This window comes from Ictidomys tridecemlineatus, chromosome 4, assembly GCF_052094955.1.
Source record: "Ictidomys tridecemlineatus isolate mIctTri1 chromosome 4, mIctTri1.hap1, whole genome shotgun sequence".
Taxonomy (NCBI): Eukaryota; Metazoa; Chordata; class Mammalia; order Rodentia; family Sciuridae; genus Ictidomys; species Ictidomys tridecemlineatus.
Window position 1 is genome coordinate 85,336,460 of NC_135480.1, and position 20,767 is coordinate 85,357,226.

A 20,767-nucleotide genomic window follows, 5' to 3' on the forward strand; every position below is an offset into this window, starting at 1 on the left:
AGCAACAAAACATTGCATTCATCTTCAGAAAGAGCTCTTTAAACAACTCGGGGAACACTCTAGTGTTTTAGAAGCTATTTTAGGCAACTACAGCAAAGATGAAGATTGCGGGTAATTCAAGCTATCCTCAACTATTTTTAATGGTGACATGGCATTCTTTTTAAAGTTTCTAAAAATAAATTAATTGATTTTATCTTTTAAATGGATGTGACATCTGTGCTGTGAGTGCCTGTGACAGAGCCTGCGCTGTGGATGAATGTGTGTTGTGGCAGGAATGATTATGTATCCACTCAAACTGAGAACTATAAGAGAATGTAGTACCAATACAAGAGGAGTGTGTTGTGCAAATGATAACTGAGGAGTAAGAAACTCGTGTTATTTATTTTCTATACAAACTGGAGCATATTCTACAGTGAAATGGAGAATATTAATAAGCCTCTGGGAATACTGAGAGAAACTGGCACCATTCAAAGCAAATCAGGACTCAAGTTAATGATGTGTCCAAGGAGTTTCAGAAAAGACTGTTGATTGTAAATCATGGGGATTCATGAAGCTTGTTTTGAGAAGATGGTATTGTACCTGGCTTGTGTATAGTAATAGCCTGTGTAACATGTAACTAGACTGAAAAAGTTGGAAATGCATTCTAGTTAGGGAAATAATGTGGTAAGAAATACATATGGAAGATCAACTATTGATGTATTGATGAATATGATGAGTTAGAAATAATACCTGATGCCTAAGAAAGGGAGGAGTCTGACATAAAAGCAGAGACTGATGGTTTTAATCCCATGTAAACATCACTCAAAGTTCCTAGACAGACAGGTGACATGAATAATGAATAAAACTACTCTTAAATTCCAATTTGGAATAAGATGAGAATCTTAAAGAATATAATATAAAATGTACATATTTTTAAATTCTGCATAATCTATGTGCACAGGAATCTTGAACAAGAATAGTTTATTGTACATTACCCAACTGCAAAGCAAAATACCTCTTTTATGCATAAATTTATTTTTTAACTAAAAGTTTAGATTATATGAGTTTTTTTGAGTTTATTAAGCTGATTCTGCATACAGGGTAAAAAGCAAAAAAAATGTGTGTGTGTGTGTGTGTGTGTGTGTGTGTGTGTGTGTGTGTAAAAATCTAAACATATTTTTTCATTGGTATAAAATAGTTTTGGACTGGGATTATGGCTCCATGATAAAGTGCTTGCCTAGCAAGTGTGAGGCACTGGGTTTGATTCTGAGCACCAAATATAAATTATTGACAACTAATAACATATTTAAAAACATATTTTTTTTAAAAAATCTTTTCTTTTGATGGTGTCATATCACCTTATTTCTCTGCATGTGCTCATTGGGTTGAATCCTGTGTTGCTCAGATCTTGTACTGTAATATGATTTGTGTTACAAAAATCAGTGTTTTGAGTGAAGCTTTTCCATCCATTAAAAATAAATGATAAGTACTAGAATTTAAAAACTAAATCTATCTTCATAGTCTCCTCATTCTCTGAAATGAAATAGCCTTGAATTCCATTTTTGTCAGTTTCTTCAGCTAATCCCTCCATATCTGAATTCCTCATTTTCTTTTTTAACAGTCACCTCCTAAGTAACTTGTTCCTCAGGAAGTTTATCTATTTAACCATTGGTTTCCATTCTTGAAATTTGCAGAAAGCCCTATAGACATAGTTTTCCTATTTTTCAAGCTACCATATTATCTAAATCTTCTGGATTCCAAAAAAATTATAGTAGTTTATTTCAGTTATTATAGTTTCTAGTAGTTTTATGATTTTGAAAAATATCACTGAATTTTGGAATTATTAATTAACCAATGAACCAGGGAGAGGGGCTTAGGGAGGAAAACATCACAGAACTCACACTTGTAGAAAATTCACAAAACACATCTGAGCAATTAGTGCTCGACAAACAAGGCTGTCCATGTTTAGATTTTGAGAAGAAAATCTCTACTAATATCCTAGAATTAGAAAAAGTTTTAAAGATTAAAACAGTATTGGAACTGACCAAGGGGAAGCCAATTTGAAAACTGAAGTCTGGAAAACTTCTCATGAAATAAAATAAAGAAAAAGGGGTGAAATGGAAAAATAATTGAACCAAAGAGAAGAAACCATGTTTCATGCCAGTTAGACATTTTATTTCCATAGTATATGCATGCCTCTCATTTCTGATAGAAATAAATATGTTCAAATAATGATCATTCAATTTCTTTAATTATATGCATTTTAAGGCATATTTCCCTTTTATGTTTTCTTTAATTGCTCAAAAATTCTCTATCATTCAGTATTAAACATTAACATAATGTCTAGTTGATAAATACCTGTTGATTACAAGTGATGAAATTATGTGGAAATTAAGATACAAATATAATTATAAAAATTAAAACCCATCTATTTTTACAGAGAAACTGCTTATAAAAAAGAAAAACTTCTAAAAAGTTCTTATACACTTTATATTATAACCATAGACTCATACCATCTTTTCTAAAATTTTCAAAGAACTTAATTTAAAAAGTTTACCCAAAAGTGTCATGGTAGGTGAATTTGCATTAATAGTAATTTGAAGATTTATTGCAGTGATTATATGTCAACAGAGATAAATATGTGTTGTATCATTAGGATTTTTTTCTGAAGCAGGTACACATGGGAACAAACTCTCAGAGCAGAAAATAAACCACTTCAGAGTCTCCTGACAAATAGACAATATTCACCATTCCTATATGGCACATGACAATGTGACAAATAAATTACTTTTAATAAAACCATTAAAGATTCACATGAAGGATTAATGAGCATTACTTAAATTGTAAAAGTACAAAAAACATTTATGAAAAATTACATTGAGTATAAGAAGTTGACAGCCAATTTCTTTATAACAATTTATCTCACCTAAAGATTCTCAGCTGCATCCATATGATAAATATATTTTAAAAAAGCAATCAAAGTTGCAACCCTCATTTAACATATAAAATTTAAGCAATTGTAATTCTGGTGGGTTTTGGTACTCACCTACCTCAATGGGGGGGTAGTTCATAAGACTCATATTTGTTTCTATTAATATTTTTGCTATAACAACTATTCAAATTCACACAATAATAAATTTTCAATGCCTAGAATTGAAATTCTAGGCATTGAAATTTAATGCATGAAATTAAAAGGAGCAAACATATCTTTTAAAAATTCACTATCAAATTAAAAAAATGTTGTGTGTTTTGAATACTTAATGGGTAAATCCTTTTGCTTTAATACATAGGGAAATATAAATTTTATTCCATTTATATGTCAATAACAAGTTAATCCTTTGGATAACAGATAATGTTTTATTAAATAAAAACAGGAAAAATGTGAAAACTTTTTTTTGCCAACCATGGTTTTCATCTTCCTTCCTTTTGAATATTGCCCAGAATTTTAATCCTTTGCAGTCATCAAGAATTTCCATCTATAGATTCCTCTTTATTGAAGAAAATACTTGCTAACTTAAATGATAAGTACTTGTGGGACTTTTTTATGATTAAATTTAGAAAATTCTTTAAGTCTTAATATAAGTTAGGTATAAGGACTCATGATTGTGACTGTCCAACAATATTGTGACTGTCCAACAATAAAGACTTCTGTGAGCATCTTCAATTCAGGCACACTGTGCTGTTTTTTTATAAGCAGTCTCTATCAGCACAGCATCTCCTTACTGTTTCACATAGTATGATTCTGCCATTATGGTTTAATTTAGATGAGACTTAATGGTTAATAGGAGAATTGACAACCTGCTTTTGTTCTAGTAAGATTTAAACATTATGATTTGTTACTATTTTAGGCACTAAACTTTTAATTTAAAAAATTAGACCCCAAATCTATCTAATTCAATTTAATAAATATTTGAAACCATTTCTTAATCAGTAGGGTTTTTTTCTTTTTTTCAAAGGAATATGTAGGCTTAGTAATCATTCTTGGCCAAGTTATTGATCTTCTCTATATCTTAGTTTCATCCTCTTTAAAACAGGTCACCTATTCCTGTAAGGATTAAGTTAATATACAGAGAACACTCTTTCTTCCTGGAACATAGTAAGTGAGCTATAAATTCTCTGGATCCTAGTGGAGTCCCACTCAGATGTCTTTCACCTGGTTAAGGCCACCATCCAGCAGCTGCTATGAGTGTCGGCTACTGTCCTTGCTCAAGAAAACTTTCCCCATCTGGAAAGTTGTGCTCTCCGACCTTATTGCACCCCAAGTTCCCCATCCAGAAACTAATAACCAACTGGTTGACTCCTTGTCTCCCATTGCCTCAGTCACTGATTCTACAGCAGAATGTGTGTTTAAGATCCCCAAGTGGGATCAGTCTTAAGCTATTCTCTAGCAGACACCCCATCCTTGCTTTACTTTTTTTTTTTTTTGTCCTTATGCCATCCTGCATCCTTAATTCCTTCTTCTGAGAACACCCGCTCCATAAGCCATAAGCCTCATTCAAAAGAATCCCTTTCCTTGACTCTAGGTCTAGGAATCTGTTAAGGATTATTATTATTATTATTATTATTATTATTATTATTATTATTATATTTTGCCATCTAACGTTCTGATTTAATGATGGATAAACTTGCAGATCACCTTGTTAGTGTCTTATAGATGAACTCCAAATTCTTCTAGTAATTCTCCATGACTTTTTTTTTTTTTAAGTTCACAATTTTGAAAAGCATGGTCTTATTCCCTGACAAGATTCTAGAAGACAGATTCTGTTGCTTAAGGGCTGGGATCTGTGAACCTTGCCAATGAATTATGGGAAATCTTCAATGGATACTTTTTAATGCAAAGTTCAAAATCTAAATTGAACTTGTGCTACTATTTCACATTGCTAAGTAAATGCTGACCCAGACCTGGTAGTTTAGAGTTCAATACAAATAATTTTAAACCCCTTGGTAAAGCAATAAATTTTTCGGCTGTATTTTGCAAAAAGTTAACAATGACCTTTATATTTAGACACAAGACGCCTAGGATATAAATGTCCTACAGAGTGTAAAGTCTTCCACAGAGAAAATAAGAATAGTTACTCTCACCCAGCTCATATAATCATTCAAAATCTAGAGCTTGGAATTCACTTGCTTAGAGCTGTTTAAGTTGTGGATCACGGGAGAATGTCAGTTTACTGCTGTTTCTATATAAATAATCTTTTCTTTATATTCTGTTTTGCTAAAGGTGTTTTTAATAATATGCACATGAAATTTCTATTTTGTCTTGATGACATAATTTTGAAGAAGAAGTCTGCTTCTTTTGACTTTAGGTAACAGCATAATAAAAATACATGTCTCGAAAACTTAAAAAAAATAGAATTAGTACTTTGTTTTGTTCAGTCAAGATAATGGGAATTTAATGTAATAATACAGCTTCTTTGTATTAAGGTACTTTCATTTTTTAGTAGATGACAAATGTTCTCTCTTGCATTCTTCAGATCATTTTTTAAAAAGCCTTGATTATTGTGGTATTAATAATCAGCTTTATTCTATTGTTACTCTTAGGATGCTTGCTTCTGGCTGTGTTTTATGGATGAAACTTGACGTTTGTAGAAATTAAATACAACTGTACATGATGTAAAATGCCTTTGCATTGTACCAAACTCTGTATTATACCAGGTCATTTGTCCTGAGATAAGAGCTACCTTTATTGAGCTGTTCCTTCATGTTGAACACTCTCATTTATGTGGCTCATTTAATCTTCAATGTTACCATATAACATTACTATACCATTTTATGGATACTGAAACTAAGGCTCAAGAAAATTAGAATATAATACCTAAAGCGGTATGACATGAGGTTAGAATGAGTCAGACAATGTTGGATTTTTTCCTCTGATATTGCTAAATCATGATACCACTTCATAATATTTGTGGGAGAGGAGAAGAAGAATTAGTATTAAATGTATACACTGTATGACTCAGAGTAAATTCTCAAGTTAATACCTTCCCAGATCCATCTTATATCCCCACAACACACTGAAAAAGTGATTTGCTTATAATAATTTATCACTACTTGTTGATCTCTTAGCTGACCAAATCCAGCAGCTAGAATGATCTTTGTGTATGATCCATTCAGTAGCTTGGACTGTCAAATAAGCTGCCTCAACATAGTGTCAAAAGGCATGTTCAAGCAAAAGCAAAGTAAGTAACCATATATGAGTCTATTAACCTGAAACAGTGATTGGAGTACTTTAAGATCTAATATTCCTTTAACCTTTCAAAATCCATTTAACCTAGCAGAAGTAAATCGTGAAAATATTTCATAATGCCATTGTAAAAGTTACTCTTTGTCTTTTGATCACTGACAACATATTCTATATTTTTTAAGCTGCCTACATTATTTCTCAGTGTCTGAATTTAGCCCAACTTCAAGCATCTCTTCAACTCATCTTTGGAATGCCAAAATAATCACATTTAGATCTTAGCAAATATGCAGTGAAGTTTAAAATGTGAAAACAAATCTACATTTGTACTCTAAATTTAGAGAGATTTATATGCATACATATATACATGTTTTATCCTAGCTACTCATTTATTCAACAAACATTATTATACAAGAGGCCTCCTTGGGTTGTAAGGATATAGGGGTGAAAAAGATATATTTAGTCTCTGCTCTTCAACAGAGCAGAATGATACTTTCTAGCATGATAAAGATATATATCAGCAATATAAAAATATATTTTTCATGAATTTCAGGTTATATCCTCACATATTAAGCTGTAACATAATAATTGGGCTATTTTCTACACTTTCCTTTAAGATGTCATCAATTCAAAAGTTCAAAGTGATAGCATCAACTACAAACTTTCAAAGAGAAAGTAATTATAGTGTCAATTTTTGGTACTTTATTTATTTATTGGTACTGGGGCTTTAACCCAAAAGCACTTTACTACTGAGTGAAATCCCCAGCCCTTTGTTTTATTTTATTTTTTTTTATTTTGAGACAGGGTCTCACTTAGTGGCATAGTGCCTTAATAAATTGCTGGGGCTGACCTCAGATTTATAATCCTTCTGACTCTGGAGTCTCTGAGATTACAGGTGTGCACCATCATGACATTCTGTAATGTCCATTTTTATTATTTTTACCAGCATCTTGCTAAATTACTCAAGCATCTTCACATAAATTAGTTATCACAGAGTGGGGAGAGGAGTCATAATGGACCATGGAATTTTAAAAGAAAATATGATTATAAACAAAGAGCAAATACAACAATGTTTATATTACACATTCTCTGAAGCATCATTAATAAAATTTGACTCCCAAATATATTAAACTATAAATGAAAAACTATTTAAAAAATAAAATTTACACATTGTAATAAAAAACAACTTACAGTTATTTAGTAAACAACTTTGAATCTCACATTATAGGAATAACCCAGAAAGGATGAGATCAGAGATTTTGGTAAATAGAATTTATTAACTGAAAATTTTTGCAGATAGCATAAAGCTGAACATTTCATGAAAATAGAGAAACTTGAGTTTTGTTTTCCTTTTTGTAGCTGACAGGAAAAAAGAAACTAGGTTCCCTAAGAGAGTTACATTAATTGGGTCATTGAACTACTCAGATGCTGTATCCATTGAGTTCCCTTAAAATCCTTTGACCTTAAGCTTCTGATGTGCAAATATGCTATTAAAAAGAACAATGTTTTTTTCCAAAATTGTAGTTATATTAAAGAATGTTGAAATGAATCGCATGTGATTACTCATTGAAATTGTTTTCAAGGACTTCAGAGAGTCCAGTGTGCAGTTTCATTACTCTTTTCCACACGTTTTTGTTAACGGTGCTACTCTTCTGAGAAATGAACATCATTGACCAAACAGAAACTCCTGTTTTTATGCCCTGTGGTTGTGGAAATATATCATTTAAGTAATCATCTTATTTGTCAGGGAAGCAAAGAGAATATCATCTGTTTTGTGACACTGAATAAATTGCAGCAATTGCATTTGAAGTTTGTAATGCATAAAACCATAAAATTTGGACATTCAATTAGGACAAAAGAGACTACTTGGAAAATTTTCTACTTCCAAAATTTAGAAATGATGAGTCAATTAAAACAATGGAATACCTGAACTCATAATGAAGAAAATGCCAGATAGTAGAAACAAATATGAACTAAAACCCAAGACATAATTTTGTTAAAATATATGAATTAAAGTTTTAACTGATACATAAAACACAAAATTGCAAACATTAATTGGATATCAGGTGATGTTTCAGCATATAAATATATTGTGTCATGTCTAAATCTGGTTAAAAATATCTATTTCCCTAAATATTTACCATTTCTTTATGGTAAAAACTTTCAAAATCCTTTCACCTAGCCTTTTGATCTGTATAGTAGGTAATTGTTATCTGCGGATACCATAGTGAGATAGCACACAAGAAATTTTTACTAGTATCTAACGGTTAACAGTACCAACCTTTCCCTATTCTTCCTTCCCCTCTGGCTTCTAGTAACCACCCTTCTACTCTCAAATTGTAAAAGATCAACATTTTTAGGTTCTACATACGAGTCAGATCATGTCATACTCATCTTTCTGTGCCTCGCTTATTTCATTTAACTTAATGTTCTCCAGTTCATAATGATCACCATATATATTGTCAAAAATGATAGTATTTTATTCTTTCTCTGGCTGAATGATATCTCCTTGTGTACGGGTACCCCATTTTCTTGATCCATTCATCACTGAATGAACACATAGATTATTCCATTTTTAGCTATTAAGAATAGTGCTGTAGTGAACATGGGGATACAAATGTCTTTTCAGAATGCTGATATCATTTCTTTTGTAAATATAAGTTTGATGAATTCATTTATTCTAATATTTTTGTTATAAATTTGGTGATTCTCTAAATGTAAAATCATCTGCAAAGAATAACAATTCAACTTCTATTCAAAATTGGTTGCCTTTTATTTTGTTCTCTACTATAATTATCTGGCTAGGATTTCCAGAAGCATGTTGCATATAATTGGTAAAAAGGGGCTTCCTTGTCTTATTCTTAAAGAGAAATCTGTCAGCTTCTCCACATTCGGTACAATGTTATTTCTTGGTTTATTATATATGACCTTTATCATGTTAAGGAATGTTTCTTCTCTGCCTAATTTGTTACGTGTTTTTATCATGAAGGAAAATTTAATTTTATCGAATGCCTTCTTCTGCATCTAATGAGATGATCACATGCTTTTTGACCTTCATTCTGTTTATATGGTTTATCGTGACTGTTGATTTGCATATATCGAACAATACTTATATCCATAGGATGAACAGAACTTGATTGTGATGAATAATCTTTTTAATGGATTTTTGGAGTGGGTTTGCTGGTATTTTGTTGAGGAATTTTTATCAATATTAATCAGAGTTCTTAACCAGTAGTGTTTGTTTAACTGTATTTTTTGTTTAATTGTATCTTTATTTGGTTTGGTATCAAAGTAATGCTGAACTTATGTAATATGTTCAAAAACATTATTTTATCTTCTATTTTTTGGAATAAAAAAGGGAAAGGTAATGGTTTTTTAGATGTTTAGGAGAACTCAGCAGTAAAACCATCTAATCCTGGGCTTTTCTTTGGTGGAAGAATTTTTGTTAGGGATTTAATTTTGTTCCTTGTTATGGTGCTCAGATTTTCTATTTCTTCATGATTAAATATTGGTAAGGTTTATTAGTCTAGGAATTTGTATATTTCTTATAAGATATCAGATTTTTAAGGGTATATGAAAGTGTCTATTTTTAGATAATATATTCATCTATGTGTAAAACCCAAGATAATTGACAAAATATTCTATAATAAGTAATTAAAACAAGGCTGCATAATACAAGCTCAATATATAAAAGTCAGTTACTCTATTCTTTTTTGTTAAACATGGCAGTAGAATCTATATTCATACAAGCATGGAATATATCTTATTCTAATTAGGATCCCCGTTCTTATGGATGTACACAAAGTTGATTCACTGTGGTGTATAAATATATGTACATAGGGAAATTATGCCAGATTCATTCCACTGTCTTTCCTATTCTTATCCCTCTCCTTCCCTTCATTGCTCTTTGTCTAATCTACTGAACTTTCTATATTCCACCCTCACTGATTGTTAGCATCCACATATCAGAGAGAACATTTGACTTTTGGTTTTGGGGGATTGACTTATTTCATTTGGCATGATAGTTTCCAGCTCCATCCATTTACCCACGAATATCATAAAGTCATTAACCTTTATGGCTGAGTAACATTCCACTGGGTGTATATACCACTATGCTTTATCAATTCATCTGTTGAAAGGCACCTTGTTAGTTCCACAGCTTAGCTATTGTGGTTTGTTATTCTTTAAACATTGGTGTGGCTGTTTCACTGAAGCATGCTGATTTTAACTCCTTTGCATATATTGTAAGGAGTAGGATAACTGGGCCAAATGGTGGTTGTATTCCTAGCTTTATGAGGAATCTCCATACTGCTTTTCATAGTGGTCATACTAATTTTCAGTCCCACAACTAGTGTATAAATGCGCCCTTTTCCATACATCCTTGCCAACATTTATTGTTACTTGTATTCTTTTTTCTTTTGGTACTGTGGATTGAATTCATTGGCACTCAACTACTGAGCCATATCCACAGACCTATTTTGTATTTTTATTTAAAAACAAAGTCTCACTGAGTTGCTTATTCCTGGCTATTACTGAGGCTGGTTTGAACTCATGATCCTCCTGCCTCAGTCTTCAGAGCAGCTGGGATTACAGGTGTGCACCAACTGCACCTGGCTTGTTACTTGTATTCTTGAGAATTGCCATTCTGATTGGAGTGAGGTGAAATTGCAGTGTAGTCTTAATTTGCATTCCCCTAACTGTTAGAGAAGTTGAACTTTTTTTTTTTTAATTTGTTGACCTTTGTATATTTTCTTTGAGAAGCATCTGTTTAGTTTACTGAATTATTGATTGGGTTATTTATTTATTGGTTTTAAGCTTTTTGAGTTCTTTGTGTATCATGGAAATTAATGTCTTATCTGAGGTGTGGGTGGCAAAGATTCTCTTCCATTCTATAGGCTCTTTTTTTCATGATTTTGATTGTTTTCTTACTGGTAAGAGGTTTTTTAATTTGATACCATCCTATTTATTATTATTTTTGTTTGTTTGTTTTTACTTCTTGTGCTTTAGGAATCCTATTAAGAAAGTCAGTTCCTATGCCAATATGTTGAAGTGTTGGGCCTACATTTTTTTTTTTTGTATTAGGTACAGAGTTTCTGGTCTAATATATAGTTCTTTGATTCATATTAAGTTGTGTTTTGTGCAAGGTGAGAGATAGTAAATTTCATCCTACTCCATATGGATTTCCAGTTTTCCCATCTAATTTTTTGAAGAGGCTATCTTTTCTCTAATGAATATTTTTGGCTAACCTATTAAATTTGTTGGCATTTAATTGTTCTTAATTTATAATGATACTTTATATTTTTATGGTGTTAATTGTAGCATCTACCTTTGGTCTCTGATTTTAAGTCTTCTATCTCCTTTTCTTAATCTAACTAAGAGTTTGTCTACTTTTTTTAAAAAAAAAAACAGCTCTTTGTTTCATAGATTATTTGTATTTTTAGTCTATATTAATTTGTTTCAATCTTTAGTATTTCTATCCTTCTAATTTTATGTTTGTTTCTTGTTTCTCTAGTTCCTTGAGATGCAATAGTAGGGAGTTTGAGATATTTTTGCTTTTGTCACGAAGGCATTAATTGCTGTAAACTTTGCTCTTAGAACTGCTTTTGGAATATTCTGTAATTTGAGGTATAAGAATCTCCATTTCCATTTGTTTCAGGAAGTTTTAAATTTTCTTCTTGATTTCTTCCTTTATCCATAGATTGCTCAAAAGTCTTTCTTTTTTTTTTTTTTTAACTTCCATTTGTCTTTATAGTTTCGACTTTTCTTGTTAATGATTTCTAGTGTATTGTATCATGGTCAAAACAATATTTTATATGATTTTTTTTCAAAAATCATTAAGACTTGTGGGCATTTATGATCTACCCAGAATATTTTCTATGCTTGTAAGAAAAATGTCTTCAGCAGCTTTTTGAGGCAATGTTATATAAATGTCTTTACATTCCTCGTATCTAAAGTGCAATTTAATTTTAATGTTTTGTCAATTTTCTGTGTGGATGATCTGCCTACTACTGCATATTTAAAGTCCCCACATATTATTGTATTGGGATCTCTCTATCTCTCCCCTTAGTCTATTAATATTTGCTTTGCATATTTGGGTGCTCAATATTGAGTACATTTATATTTAGAATTGCTATTTCTCTTGTTGAATGAACCCCTTGATCATTATATATTTATATATTGCCTATATCTTATAAAGTTATGATAATTATTTTTAATTGCTTTTAGTCTTTATAATAAAGATATGGACAGTTTATACACTATGCTAACAATATTAGAGCATGCTGAATTTGCCTGTGTAATTACTCTTACCAGTGAGTTTTTCACCTTCCCCTGTTTTCTTCTGGCTCATTAATATCTATTACACTATGAAGAGATGCCTTTAGCATTCCTTGTAGGACAGGTGTGGTGAATATATCTTCTCTCTGATTTCATTAGTCTAGTCATGTCTTTATTTCTCCTTCATCTCTTGGGCACTGTATTCTCCATTGGCATGTGTTCTGTTTTTCTTCTCATTTTTCTTTCCCACTTACTACTGTGAAAACACCATCTCTCTCGCTCATAGCCTGTAAGGATTCTGCTGGGAAGTCCATAGCCCAGGAAATTATGATACCCTTATGTGTCATTTGTTTCTTTTCTCTTCCAAATCTTCTCCTAATCTTTCACCATAGAGCTGGGTTATGTCTTAGGTAGAATTTGGTTGAGTTAAATCTGACTGTTGACCTTTCACCTTCTAAATCTGCATATTTGTACCTGGCATTAGATTTGGGAAGTTGTGGGCAATTATTTCTTTGAATAAGCTTTCTTACTCTGGAATTCCAAGTTCTTCTTGGATCCCAAAAACTCAAATATTTATTCATATAATACTGTCTCAAATTTCCCATTAGCTTTCTTCATTTTTCTTCACTCATTTTTTTTTCCTCCAACTCTGCATTTTCAAATATCCACTTTCAAACTCATTAATTCTTTCTTCTGTTTGATCTATCTTGATACTGACACCTTTTATTGGTGTTTTAAAATTAACCAAATGTATTTCTCCACTTGATTACTTGGGTTACTTTAATTGATTTAATCTTTTAAGTTATGCTGTTAGAATATTGTATTTTTTGTCCATGTATTCTTGAACTCATTGAATTTCCTTAAACAGTTGTTTCAAATTCTCTGAAAATTATCCCATACTGATGGTTATCTGGTCGGTTTTTGGTGCCTAATTTTGACTCTTACCTTAGGTCATAGTTTCTTGAGAGTTCTTGATATTTCTTGATGTGTGACATCTTCTGAGAATTTAAGGATTAGATTTTTATCCCAATCTTCCTTATCTGGATTTTCAGAAATTGTAAACAGACTAGCATTAGTCAGCTTTCCATTTCTATGACAAAATACCTGAGAAAACTAATTTAAAGGAGGAAAGATTTATTTGGACTCATGGTTTCAGATGTTTTAGTCCCTCCTCAGCTGACCCTATAGTTTCTAGGCAGAACATCATGGCCAGGAGATGTACCAGAACAAAGCTACTCACTTCATACCAATCAAAAGCAGAGAAAGAAATGGAAAGAAAAAAGAGGGGGTGACAAGGAAGAAAGGGGCTGGGAGGCTGGGACAAGATACACCCATCAAGCACATTTGACCAGTGGCTTATCCTCCAACTAGAACCCTACCTTCTCAGGTTTCTGCCAATTCCCAATAGTACCATCAATGACTATGCCTTACAGAAAGTTATTAAGTCATTTGGAATGGTACCCAAATGACTGAGGACATTTGGATCCAAACTATAGCAAGAAGGATCATTTTCTCTTAGCTTATAGTCACTTCCACTTTTTATGAACTGGATAGTGCCAGGTCTGGGTTGCCAGGTGTCTACAATTGGCATGTTGCCACTGTTTTATCACTAGCAGGTGAGTTCAAGAGTGTCCCAAATCAATAGTTGAAATGTTGTTCAGCATGAACCAGGGGAGTGCTTAGGGAGAACAGTCCATATCCACAAGTTTTACTGGGAATGAGGTATCCCAGAAAACCCCTTCCATAGACACCATCTTGTGATAAGGTATTGTGGAATTTTCTGAGACTCTACATAGAATCACCATGGATCAACCAGCTCCAGGATCCTATGGCCACCAATGCTGCCAAGCTCACATACCACAAAGATCAACAAAACACTGCTATTGGCTATCTATTATTTTGATAAACTTGTGGCACAAGACTTCTACAACCAGCCACAAATGATGCTAGTCGGAATATGAGTCTAATAAACTGGCACTGTGTATATTTCTTTGGCACTGGGTCTATTCCAGAGGTTCCATCTGCAGGTAGGCCTCTGCCCAGGGGCATTAAGACCTGCCCAGATTTAGAATTCACTTGCCTATCACTAAATCCTCAGACCAAGTACTATACTTACAAACCCACATACCCCAGCTAATAGTTTCTTCTTCATGCTATGCTGCCCAAGATTGGGGTAGTGTTAGTGTAGGCAGTTCTTTAGGTAGACTCATGCTAAGCTGGGTTGTATGTTAATCTCACAACTACTAGAACTTTCACAGTCCCATGGGTGCACCATAGCTAGTGGTGACTGGCCTAAACATGAGTCTGTCCTACTAAGTAAAGTTTCCTCCCAATACCAGGGCAGTTCTATAGTTCTATCTTCTAGCATTGGCTTTGCAATAAATGTGCTGCCTGAGATTGGGTATAAGATAGTGGAGAAAATCTTTGGCCATCAGAGCTAATGCTAAGCTGTATTTCACCTGAGTTTCCCAATTTCAGGGACCTGCACAGTGTAATATGGATGCGGGAAAGGAAATGTGCCTCATGCTCATTCCAAGTCTACAAGTGATACAGGACAAAACTTAAGTCAGTCCCAGGCATTTCCTGATGTGAGGACAGGTCTATCTATTCCATCTTTGAGCTCTGCCTTACAGAAAGTGCTAGTAGCTGTGAGATTCACATACAACCCAGCTTAGCATCAGCCTACCTAAGGAACTGCCTTCAGTTTCTACTTAGTTAAGGATCTCACCCTAATGGACCTGGTACTGAGCACCAAGACAAAATTCTATTTTAGCTTTAGTTTCCTGTTCCCAGTGGTAGAATCTTGCTTCTTGATGTACTATCCAAGATTGGAGAAAGGATGTTGGAAGCTGTCTCTGCCTGCTAACACAATTCCAGCAGTTTAGTTCATAGATATTATCCTGGTAGCAGGTGTTATAGGCCTCTCCCTGGCAATGGGTCTCACTGTAGAGGACCTGGAACTAGCTGGGTTTCAAGCCTAAGACCTGAATTTAATTCCCTCTTCTTCCTTCAAGCATGTGGCATCTCTACACACTGCTATATTGCTTGGATATGGAGATGAGATGATATGGGCAACTTCCTCCTGCCTTCTCAGTATATCTTTCCATTTTGTTATACCAAAAGCAGGCACTATGATCATTCATCTCATTCCCTTAGCTATTGCTAAGGTGCTTTGGTGCTTGAATAACACTTCCATTTGTCATGCCTATGGGTAGATGTTCACTGGAGGATATTACTCAGCTACCATCTTACTCCACCTGTGAGATGAATTACATTTTATGAAGCTTATTTGAGCAAGGAGAAGATTTTAAAACCAGATAGAATTCCTAACTAAAGTTGGTTGTTTCAGAATACCCCACTCTACTACATCTGTAGGCTGTGTTTATTTCTACAGAAAAGGAAGTGACAGTGAGATACAAAAACAATTTGATTAGTCACAGTCAGCATCTGCCTAATATGGACATGGTGGATTTAGCTGGCATACTGTGAACTGTTGAAACTTGATTCCTGTGACTGGCTGAAAATTAGACATCTGATACAAGAATATCCCCTTAATTAAGTTTGCAATTTGTTTACATACTGAGTTATGATGCAGTTTGTTACATGTGGAGGCAGCTTTAGGCTAAAATTTAATACAGAAGTACAAAATCAGACTTAGGCGGAGCTTATCAGCTTAAAAGTTTATTTTATTAATACTGAAGACATCTTGGAACAAGCCATAGAAATTGTCCATAAAGCCTAGAATCTTGAAGATGAAAGATCCTGCCAGGACAAATGACAAGACATTAGGTCTCTTTGCTACTAAAAGTTGAAATAGCAATGTCTGCATCAAGCCAGGCCCTAGATGTGCCATACTTCTAGTGAACTAGAATGACCCTCACTGTTTCAACAAAAGACAAAAAGTTCTCCCAGAGAAGCCCAAAGACTCCATAGCACATGGGTTTGTAGGCTAAACGTATAATACCACATGGTAACAAAAATAACACCAGTGAATTTAAAGTGAGTGTATCCTTGGGTATAAGCAGATGCAAAAGCATTCTTATGGAAGCTTTTTACAATCTAGGATGTACAAGATACCTCAAAAATACTCATTGTCTGCTAAAATATACACAAGGATCATACCAAAACATCTACAGCACTTCGAATTGCTTTAGCTAAATATACTGTTTAAAAAACCTTCAAAAATGTGAAATCACAATTGAGCAACTAGTCTCAATATCTTCTGAAATGAATAATAATGTCAAATTTTTATCATTTAATAAAAAAGAATATATAAGATTATTTTTAAGGGCCAGGTACACTTAATAGGTAAAAGAAAACCTCATAGGTAGATACAGTAAAGAATTCTAAAGACATTTCGTTCAGTTCAATATTTTTATTTTTGGTATAGATTGTTAGCTTTTTGTTGTTTTAATTTTTTATCCTTCTTGTAATTATGAAATGCTTTTTTACATGAAACCAGAAACTTATTTGAGGAACTACATGAGCTTTTTTTGAGCCACAAATACTCTATAAAGTTTGAGAAAATGTTAATTTTTATATTCTTTAGTCTCATTCTGATATTTTATGAGATACCGATTCAATAAATATTATCAGAGTGTTATGGTTTGGATATGAGCTGTCCCCCAAAGCTCATATTAAGCAATATAAGAATGTTTGGAGGTGAGACGATTAGTTTTTGAAGGCTGTAAACTAGTGATTCATCTAATCTAGTTTTTAGATTAATAATTTGGAAGGACTACTGTACTGGTTAGTAAATATAGTCAGGCAGGGCACTGCTAGAGGAAGTAGGTCATTGGGGGTTTGCCTTTGAGGATGATATTTTTTCCTTGGCTCCTCTTTTTCCTCTGTTCTCTGGCTTCCATGAGTTCAGCACTTTTCCTCTGCCTGACCTTGCACCATGATGATCTGCCTTGCCTCAGGATCAGAGAGATTGAGTCAGCCAACCATGGACTGAGACCTCTCAAAACATGAACCAAAAATATTTTTTTTCCTTATCTAAACTGTTCTTATTATGTATTTTGGTCACAGAGATGTAAAGCAGACTAATATACAGTGTAACATAAATAATATTTCAGTGAATGATAGCCTTTAATAGCTCATTGCTTTCTTTCCTCCCAAATTTTAAGTAGTATACACCAAAAATACAAAAAATTCCAGTAAATTCTAATAAAAAATACTAAATGTCTGTGAGATTTGTGTGAATGATAAAATAAACTTCATTATAACAATTAGAAGGTTTCATATAATTAAAACAGAAGTCCTTGGAATTAGGCTCCTTGAGCATGGTGAGTGCATGCTGAAGTATTTTAGATATACTCCATGGGCCTCCTTTGAAAAAGGCCATGTGGATACTTGTAATAATTTTTTGATATAATATCAAGTGGAGTAAGACTACCAACTATGTAATTATAACCATACAATAGTTTTCTTTATAAAGAATTTATTAAAATATTTCAAAATTTTCAGGCTTCTGCTAGAACTACCATATGTGCCTTGAAAATAAAAATATGTTGGCTAAATCTTGCCTAAAATAAATATTCAATTCTTCATTGAAAATTTTGTGGAAAATATCAAATACTTAATTTTACATTTTTCCTTTACTGTTGTTTTAGATCCCTGTGCTGTCCCCTTTGTGTTAGACGGAACCCCTAACCAGACAGTTTTAGGGAGATGAGCCATCATAAAGATGTACTTTTTATATTATGTATATATTATTATATTTCAAGTTCTTAGATGCACTATTTTGTTTTAAACTTATGAAGTAGATAATGATATTCCCATTTTACGAATAAGAAAACTTAATCCTTGTTGTTGTTGTTCTTATTACATTTCATAATCATTCATCAGCATTTCTGTCAACCGTCCACCATGTTTTTACCAGAACCAGTCCATCACTTCTTTCCACTTTCCCCATGACTGTCACTACCACTACCACTCACATGTAATCATTTTGTATCTTCCATGACTATTTTAAAAATACCTGCCTAAGGTAGTTGTCATTATTTCCCCTGCTTTCCTTTCTCCTAGTCATTTCATTGTCATTATACTAATCCTTATCTATGGAGACTTTGTAAGATATAATTCAAAAGTTTCTCAGCCCTGCCACAATCTCACAAAATGCTATAGTTTCCTTCACAGCACTTATCAATTGCTTGATATACCCTTATTTGTTGATATAGACTTCATTTCCCCCCATTATAATAAAAGCATGGATGTTCCGATTTCTCTTGGAAGGATGCCTGGTCTGAGGTGATCTTCAACCATTGTGTGATGAATAAACCAGTAAATGAATGCACCTCAAATATCTCCTAATTCAGGAAATATTCATTGATCAAAATGACTATGCCCCTCTCTCAAGCTGTATTTACAATTGAATATACATTGCCATCTCTTTATTGCATGCTGATTCAAGGGGTTGGAATAAATTTCCCTCAGTAAGATGATCTTTGAGAATAAGGAACTGTCTCATCTTTTTATTTTCATGTTGTAATGCTGAGTATCTAACCTATATTCAGTACACATTGGAAGTGAAAGAATAAAGCATCCCTAAGAAATATCCAAATCTTCCTGTAGCCATGAAGCATAACAATTCTTTGAATGCAATGTGCTAAATTAAAACATAGATAGACTTGCAATCTCTGTGGTACTTATAAAGTCTTTTGTTATTTGAGCTTTGTCTGATAGTTAAATAATATGTATCTTTCAACAACTGAATTTTGTGTTTTCAGAGATCATCTATAGCTGGGTGTTTAATGAGTTCCCTTCTTTTGTGGCGGAAGACAGCCGGCGGTTCATTTCCCAGGAGACAGGCAACCTTTATATTTCTAAAGTGCAAACCTCAGATGTCGGCAGCTATATTTGTCTGGTGAAAAACACAGTGACGAATGCTCGAGTACTTAGTCCTCCAACACCACTCACTCTACGAAATGATGGTAAGTTGCGTGGCCCAGAGGAAAATGGTCGGCTGTCTCACATGTGAAAAACAGATATTTAGTGTTCTCTAAGCATTTGACCTAGTACAAACAAAATAAAAAGGCATTCACTATGGTTAGAAACTCAGCATTTTTATTCTGAGGTTATGCATACCTTAGAAGAAAAATTTTGATATGGGAAAGTGATGATCCATGGATGAAAAATATTCATTATAATGCTACTGTAATTCCAGAAAGAAAGAGAGAATCTGAGAACTGTCATAAAGAGACCACAGTTCTTTTCTTTCCACTTTAGTGCCTCCATATAGCATATGTATATGAATTGTAAGCTTTTTATGGGTTCAGTTTTCATTACATTTTTATTTTAGCTGCTTTCAAACTGAATGTTCAGCTTTTAATACTTCATAGTACAATTATAATTGTTATTATTACTTTTTCAATAATAGGAACAGTTGGAACTTTAACTTTTAAGTGCAATTCAGGCAGATATGATGATGCTATAATTATAGGTATTGCCATCTATCTAAAGTATCTTCACATTTAAACACCTCATTTGTATTTATAGACATTTATAGTGAAGCATTGCATTAAAGAAGTCAAATGCTGTATTACAGTTGATATATGATATGCAACTTGCTCTATCATGCAACCAAAAAAAATCTATGAAGGCATTATTAAGTGAGCTGAGAACTGATTGATTTTGAAATTTTAAAAATAATCTATCTCAATGCTGTTCTTTTACATACTTGGTTTTAGACTATGTTTGCTGCTGGAATCTATGACTAAAGTTATATCACTGATTTTTTTTACTATTTAGTGTGTCTTTAGATATATACACACTCATTAATGAAGTTTATGAGACTCACTAAGCTATAAGTATACATACACACACACAGTATTGTAGACTCAATAGATTTTAGTAGCCTTAATGGATAAAGTACAAATAAAATATTCATTTTAAAGAGGAGAAATCTAACGCTGGAACATTAGAGAGAAGATGAGTCCTGCTAAAGCCCACACAGGATACTGTCATGGATGAACAGGTGGGAAACATGAACAGGGACTGGCAGACCAACCCAGAGGCTACTGAAACTAAATAGAGGTGATACGGGATGGAACGAAAATAGTGATAGTAACCTTGGAGGGTAAGAAAGATGACTGAGGTATTAAGTGGGTAGAATTATCAGGATTTGAAAACTAAACATGGTTCTCTGGACTGCAGGGAGATACTGTATAAGACAATTTCAAGGTACTGGCATACTTTAATGAGTGGGTGTAGCTTCTTCACAAGAGGCAGGTGGAGGAACAGATTGCTGAGTGGGTGAACATGAGGCATTTTGTTTTGGATACGATAAGGTGAAGTATCCACAGAAAATCTCTGTGGAGCTATATAGTA

At 33.2% G+C, this 20,767-nt stretch overlaps 1 protein-coding gene across 3 annotated transcripts in view; it reads left to right on the top strand.

The window, feature by feature from the left end:
* Nucleotides 1-20,767, top strand: part of Cntn5 (contactin 5) — a 1,189,809-nt gene that overhangs the window by 823,902 nt on the left and 345,140 nt on the right. For all 3 annotated transcript variants that reach the window (XM_078046906.1, XM_040285131.2, XM_078046907.1), the window contains one exon: nt 19,168-19,371. In XM_078046906.1, coding sequence (XP_077903032.1) covers nt 19,168-19,371 — 204 coding nt within the window. The remainder of the gene's footprint in view (nt 1-19,167; nt 19,372-20,767) is intronic.